The 7,824-nt window shown below is 42.5% G+C and overlaps 1 protein-coding gene across 1 annotated transcript in view; it reads left to right on the top strand.

Annotated features, from left to right (window-relative positions):
• snx29 (sorting nexin 29) overlaps positions 1 to 7,824 on the top strand; it is a 173,164-nt gene that overhangs the window by 109,673 nt on the left and 55,667 nt on the right. The window contains exons 16-18 of the mRNA XM_032501504.1: positions 5,768 to 5,884; positions 7,252 to 7,307; positions 7,720 to 7,801. Of these exons, the coding sequence (XP_032357395.1) occupies positions 5,768 to 5,884; positions 7,252 to 7,307; positions 7,720 to 7,801 (255 nt within the window). The remainder of the gene's footprint in view (positions 1 to 5,767; positions 5,885 to 7,251; positions 7,308 to 7,719; positions 7,802 to 7,824) is intronic.

Below are 7,824 nucleotides of genomic sequence, written 5' to 3' on the forward strand. Positions count from 1 at the left end.
TGATGATTATGTATCAAAAATCTCATTGTGTGAATATTTTGTAAAGCCAAAAAATAATCAACCCTACAGTATTGTCGCAATATCGATATTGAGGTATTTGGTCTGAAATATCATGATATTTGATTTTCTCCATATCGCCCAGCCCTAGTTAGAGGGACTATATGTTTGAGTGTTTGCAAGATCATTATCCCTTTACATCCAATTATGTTTTTTGTATGTATCTACATAACAAAATCAAATTGAATGCAAAGTATCCAAATATTCAACATAATAAATCAGCACAGGTTATTTGAATGTACCCTGTTGAGTTTACCAGTACACATACAGAAAGCTGCATTGTTTACATCCATCTTTGCTAGCCAGGAGTCTTCTTCTTTGCTGCTTTTCCTGCCACGTCAACTTGTACATTTCTTTTCACATAACTGCCACAGCCTCATTCAGTGGAAAAATAACCTTAAACAGTGAGCATGAATGTGTATCACATTGACAGTCTGCATGCATGCTGTATGCGTTGTTGTGCACGAGATACAGACAAGGATACAATCAATTTATCAAAACATTCCTCCATAGCAATACTAGGGATTTTACATTTTACTTACTTACTTACTTACTTACTGCCCGTCACCCCTACCAGGGTATGGGCCGCCAACAACAACAACAACAGCTCTCTAGAGTCCTCTGTCCTGGGCCATTTTCTCTAACTGGTTCCAGGTGTAGCCCATCTTGGTGGTGTCAGCCTCAAGGTCGCGTCGCCAGGTGTTTCTTGGCCGACCTCTCTCCCGTTTGCCTTGTGGGTTCCACCGCAACGCCTGCCTAGTGATTCTGGTTGGTGGTTTTCGTAGGGTATGCCCTATCCAGCTCCATCTCCTCTTCCTGATTTCTTCTTCGGCAGGGAGTTGGCACGTCCTTTCCCGGAGGTTGGTATTACTGATGGTGTACAGTGTAGCTTTAAACTCTCCATACATTCATTTTTTTTTAATAGTAATGGGTTACAGTTACGTGCTTAAATTTTCCATTTTCCATGGTAAACGTATGACAGGAACATTGTATTTCTGAATAACTGTGAAATTACTAGCTGCATAAACTGGTCATTTCCTACTATTTTCAGGACCAACTTGGGAAATTAGGAAATGCACTTTTTCTTCTAATCGGATGGCAAAAAAACAGCAACAGTTATAGAGAATTTTGACAGTGATGCTGATGTTTGTTGGTCCCAGCTCCCCAATGCAGAACATTTCAACACACTTTGGTCACTTTCGGTCCTGATCTTTGATCGCAGGAAGGCTCTGGGAGCTCCCTGCGGTAGCCACATAGCCATGGCTTCAAGGCTCCAAGGCTCCAGATCAGCTGTAGCCTAAAGCAGACAAACACCAGTCCTGCCAGGCTTCGACATTGCTGACTTGTTGAGCTATCAGGGTTTTTTTTTCGTTGCTGTTTTTGTGGTTTCACTGAAATCTTTTCAACTTAAAACTGCACTGGCTTGAAGGATATTGTGAGCCAGTCCATCACCTTCAAGACAAACAAGTTTCTGTTCAAGTTGTGGGTGTCAGGAGATATAAATTAGTATAAGTAGACACACATGCTGGATTATCATGCATGCACACACCCACACATCAGTGCACTAATGCCCTGTAATTAATATATCCCTTGCTTATGTTTTTGTTTCTATGCCATGTGCTTTGGACTGCATTTATATAATTGTTTGTTATTTAATTTCTTGTCTTTTGTGCAGTTAAACAAAACTCTAAACCTAACCCTTTCTAACAGTGCCCTTTAGCTTTGAAGTCTCCATAACTACCTTGTGCTGCACTGATCTCTTTTTTCCTTGTATATTTAGTTTAATTTGTTTTGATTTCTGCGGCCACTAATTAGCCTTCCGGTGCCCTTGACTAGAGAAAGGTTAGCTAGTGAGTTGGATAATGCAAGTGAGTAATACCCATTGCTTGTAAGGTCTGGGCTTCATTGGATGAACACCAAAACCTGGCTGTGCATCTGAATGACCCTGCATTAATAACAGTCCAGAAGATTGACTTGTTTTAAACAAATTGGCTACGCTAGCACGTAGCCACACAGCCACTGCTTAATATGGACCAGTGTTGGGTGTGTAGATTTAGCATGCACACTCTCAAATACACATTTACACAACACACACCTTGCATGCACATAGGCATACTATGCAGTACACGCAGAGCCGCGCACAAGTGCACAGCCAGAGAATGACAAATTGATTAGCTCCCTCTCCCTGAGAATTAATTGGATTTCTTCACGCTTCAAATTAATTCCCTCTTTTATAATGTCCTATTCGCCAAATAATAAGAGGTCATGAATGGCGTTGAGTGTTTGAGGGTGGACTTCCTGTTCCCTGCCTTGAAAACGACAGGATGTGATGGGCCTGGTGTACAAGGGGCATGAACTCGACTTTAAAGCCTTAGTCCGTTTTTGAAACAAACGTCAGGATACGAATAGAAACATTAAAGGTATAATGTGTAGGATTTCCTTTAGAAACAATGTAAAGACTAATTAAAAAGTACCCCCCCTAAATCATCACCTGTTAGTTTCTGTATCTGCAGAGAACCTTCCCAAAGCCCGTATTTTCTTCTTTTTTGTAAGTGTGCGTGACATTACTGGCTGTCCTCAAAGAGCCTCTGGGCCCCATGTGGGTGTGTAACCCCCAGCCAATAACAGCGTGCAGGGTGTGCAGCCTATTCTCATTCTCAACCACCGCCATGCCCCTCAGCCTTTCATATTGACGAGAGAAAAAGACAGGATGAAGCTCTGCATTCACTAATTATCTCACAATGCTGCAGAACATAACCACTGTGAACCAATCAGAACCAATCAGAAAATAGCGTTTTATTCCTTCACCGTGTTCTTTCTCTTTATTCACTTTGTCCCTTTCTATCTGCAGAAATGATGTTTTCATGAGTGTATAATAACCTGAAACTATGAGTCTATCTTTTCATCAGCTTCCTCTTCCGCGGAGGCAGCCATGTTCCACTATCGTGTTTCCACAGTAGTGCTCTAGAGAGGGCGTTGAGGGTTTTTTTGTTACCTGAAGACCACCGTAGCTTGAAAAGTGCAGGGGGAGGGTAGCGGAATTCAGTTTCTCACTGCTTGATGCCAAATCCTACTCACTGGTCCTGAAAATAAGATACATGCAGTCTTTTCCTATTTTAAATGTTCAAATGATTATCGCTGAAATCAGCTGCAAGGGATTGAAGGCCTTCCAAAACTCCCAGACTTGTTGCAAGTTATTGACTTTATACTTAGTGCCTGTAGAGTTTTGGTAGTGTTTGACAGTGGAGAGATTAAGCAGCCTGCCGGAGGATACACACGTCACTATTTAATTCATTCAACGTCTGAGCCGCAGTTAAACAGTAAAATGAAGAAACAAAGACAGATGCGTCAATCAAAGCAAAACCTTCTTTCACCATAGCAGCTGTTGTTTTGACGAGAGAGCATTCATTACAGCAGACCCCATTTACTTGTGTTATTATGTAACACTAATCATACCGCACACCGCAAAAAATAACAACTACCATATTGGCAGTTGTTATTATTCTGCGGTATGATTAGTTTAATTTTGCGAGAGCAGTTGTACGCTATGTATGATGCCCGACATTGGGTGTTGTCTTCCTGGTGTTACTCACGTTGAACACAATTAAGTTTAACTGTGTGTTTTGTCTGTATTTAACATTCTCTCTCAGTCCTCATGTCTTTTTAGGCCCCTGCTAATACAAATCTAACCTTTCATGCAGCGAATACCTTTGCCTGTCTAAAACTTTTTAAGGTTGATTACATTTTGATTAAATATTGACATTAACATTTAAGCCACAAGTATCCCAAGAGACCATTCACGCAACACGCATCTCCACTGAAGTTAGCACTAGCGTGTGAAAGTCATACTGTACATACACAGCAGACCTCCTGGTTCAGAGTGTGGTGATGAATACTGCATTTGAGGATGAAGGCTAAATCAGATCTTTTTCCATCAGGGCCCTCGTTATACTGAATACCTTGCCTTAGGCGCTAAGCTAGGTAGATTGTATATAATCTTTTAGAACACTCATGAGTTGACTCATTTTAGTGTAGCACATTTGATTTGACTCATTCTTTTTAGGCCCAATGGAGGACATTTAAATGTTAGGTTGCAGGAGGAGACATATTTGTTATAACGTGGCCCAGAGGTAGTCTGCTCCAGAGGAACACATGTATTGTAATCCCTGCTTTCTATTTTAGAAAGACGGTTGCCCTGGCAACTGAGTGCTTGAAACTACACTTCAATACCACTGCAAAATACAAAATTTTGTGATTTCATTAATTATGTAATTGTGTGGTCGTGACATTACCCAGCAGCATCACTTGTGGGTTATACTGTCGGTTGGAATAGTTCAGTGTTGCTCCTAGAGAGGGACACATGTCTTCCACCCTGTCATGCTACAACCATTCATATGCCAATATATATTTACATTTAAAACAGTTTTCTGTCCTGAAGTCTGAAAGTCAATGTTTTGGTGACAGAGACAGGAGATAAATATTAAGATAAAAAATGTAAACCTATCTTTGATCTAGGTGAAGAAACTGTAACCAGAAGTAACCTGACCTAAATAAATAAAACAAGAAAAAAAATATAGAACTGTGCTCCTCGTAGAGCCAGCAAAGACAGAAAAGAAAAAGCCCACCTGACATCCACATGAGTGTTGCTGTCTGCTAATGGTCACCTGGCTTCCATCTCATTGATTGCTCATCACAGGCATTTTCACACTACTAATCAATTAAATCTAATCTGTCTCTTTGCAGAGTTGTTTAAGTAGTTGATTAGTTGTTTAAAAAAAAAAAAAACATACTGATGTTAAATTCCTCGCTTTCATTGTTGCCTTTACTTGAAATACACCATACTGCATATTCTATTCTAAAGGTTGACACTTTCTGTCATATTATGAAATGGATATATACAGGCACACACCAGTGTGTGGACTCTTAAATGCAATGTGAATAACTTAATGTATGTAAGGTCGGTGTTGGAGCAGTTGGGCAGCGACTTGGCTCGGCTCGGCTCGGCTCACCTGTCAGCCGCAGACGGCGCTCTGCTGAAGTGGCTGTGACGGCAGGTGTCCTCCACACAGCACAATGTGTGTCACAGCTGTCAGTCTCCTGTCCACACTGTCCAGCCTGGTTAGGCAGACAGGCCTCGGAACGCACACACACACACACACACACACACACACACACACAACTTCTTGGCCATATTCCCATGAGCACACACAGATGTGAATAACACCATGTCAAGGTTAGTTAGAGCTGATGACAATTGATTTGCAGGCTGGCAGGAGTCTGACTTTTTTGGATATGAACTAGTTTCACCCTCTTTCGCTCTCGCTCTCGCTCTCTCTCTCTCTCTCTCTCTCTCTCTCTGTCTGGGTTTCTCTCTGTGTTTCTCTCTGTGTATCTCACCCCTCCTTCCCTCACATCTCTGTCAGGGGTTTGACTGTTTCCCAGAATCTGTCCTGCTGTCAACATTCCATACGTCATAACATTGATCACCTGATGTGCGTCGGCCTTTTGTGTGTTAAATGGAAGCTTTTCCACACGCTATACTTCATGTATTTACATGATTTTCTATTGTCCATTTTGTACTTAACTGTGTTTAATTTAATGCTGTTCTTCATCATGATTATTTAAATGCCCTCTTTTGTGTGTGTGTGTGTGTGTGTGTGTGTGTGTGTGTGTGTGTGTGTGTGTGTGTGTGTGTGTGTGTGTGTTGCAGGTAGCCGAGATGCACGGCGAGTTGATAGAGTTTAATGAGCGCCTGTACCGTTCCCTCATAGCCAAAGACCACCTCATTGTCCAAATGAGACAGGAACTCATTGACCTGAGAGGCCCGGTGAGTGACTGGACACACACACTAAAACACACTTGCACAATGACGCCCCCTCTCATCTAATTTCTCTGAAGGTTTTTTTTTTTCCTCAAGGCTTTTGTCTCTGTCCCCCTGCCATGTTCTTGACTCTCCTTTTAGTGATTTTGTTTGATTTTCATCTCCACTTCCCCCTGTTTGTTTTTGCGATGGTTCTCTGCTCATGATTTTCTATATTTTTTCTCTGTTTTCATTTTTCCATGGTTCTTCTGCACTGCAATTCCCAGAGATAATCTGTCAATCAAATTGTGTGTGCTCCCATCCACTTTTGAGTTGATGAAGTCTGATTTTCTGTAGGTGGTGCTCTTTTTGGTGCCCGTTATATCACGGCGCTCATCACTGCTACACTAACTATCCAAAGGGTAGTTCAAGGTACTTGTTCACAGCACTTTCAAAGTGGCCCTCGACAATAACAACAAACACACTGAAGGCCAACATCTGGTCACGCTCAGCAGAGCTCAAAGCAGTGTTGACACACAAACAAACACTCACTCACACACAATCTGTCCACAGTGTGGGTTGATACAGCAGCAGTGATGGGAGCCCCAGGCTGAAGATAGGACCTCTTATCCTCCAGCTTCAGCCCTGCTCTGCTGGACCACCTACTTTGTGTGTGTGTGTGTGTGTGTGTGTGTGTGTGTGTGTGTGTGTGTCTGTCTGTCCATCTCTGGCTCCTGATTGCTGCATGCTTCCAATAGCTGCGGCAGATGACCAAACCCCGGTTACTTTCTCTCTGCCTCTACACCTCACTGTCTCTCTCTCTCTCTCTCTTTCTTTCTCCTTCTCAGTTGTCTATTTATTTCACGGTGTGTGCGTGCATTTCTGTCGCTGTGTTACACTCTTGGAGGGTTCATCAAAGCCTCGAGGCTGGAGACCCCCACTGAAAGGGGGCTCTGGTGATAGTTTAGGTTTAGGTAGTCTCTCTGGGAGAGCTGAGAAGATGACAGGCCAGCTTTGGATGAGAGAGATGGAGGGAAACCAACACACACACACACACACACACACACACACACACGCACACACTCACACTCTCATCCAGAAGGCCATCATCTGGGCCCGGTCATGTAGTTCCTTGAGGGACCTGGAAGCATAAAAAGAGTGAAACAAATCACAGGCTGGATGGAGTCGCACGCACACACACACACACACACACGCACACACACACACACTTTCCACATTCCACCTAGCAACTTCCGAAGTACCCCCTGGTTGGGAATCACTTTATATTGGACACTGTGTTACAGTATTTGTGCATATATATTTGTATATGAGTTTGTATTGTCTAGTAGTTTCTCTTACTTGTTATCAATTCCCTGCTGTTTTTACTTTCCCAGGTTCCAGGTGATTTAAGCCAGACGTCAGATGACCCCAGCCTGTCAGATTTTGAGACGTAAGATTATTTCTCTTTTACTTTTACTGCATTACTCTCTCCCCTTCTTTCCTCCCTCCTCCAACCGCCCCTCTTTTTATGTTAATTTATTCTTACCTCTGGAGTTCCTCTGGTTTTGTATCTTGAAAGAGCTACATCTTCTCAACCATGTAAAATATCTGTTCCCCCAGCATAATTGCATCTCTTAGTTATTATTTCTCAACACTGTTTGATTTCATACATTCATTCATGCAATCCCCTCTCAGATCAACCAAATTAGATTTTGGGGCGTTTTACCAGAGTGAGCTGTAGTTTGCTATGGCTGTCCAAGCATAGCGCTGAGACACTGTTGATGTTGCTGTGATAATGGTAATGATGATGATTTAGATAACGACGACGGCAGTGAGGACAGTATGTTGTTTGTGTCACTCAGGGCTCATCGCGCGCTCATCAACGTGTGGATCCCCTCTGTGTTCCTGCAGGGCCGAGCTGCTAACGCCTACAATGTCTACCAGGTACGCTTTATATCTAGATACAT

Source organism: Etheostoma spectabile, chromosome 21, assembly GCF_008692095.1.
Source record: "Etheostoma spectabile isolate EspeVRDwgs_2016 chromosome 21, UIUC_Espe_1.0, whole genome shotgun sequence".
NCBI lineage: Eukaryota > Metazoa > Chordata > Actinopteri > Perciformes > Percidae > Etheostoma > Etheostoma spectabile.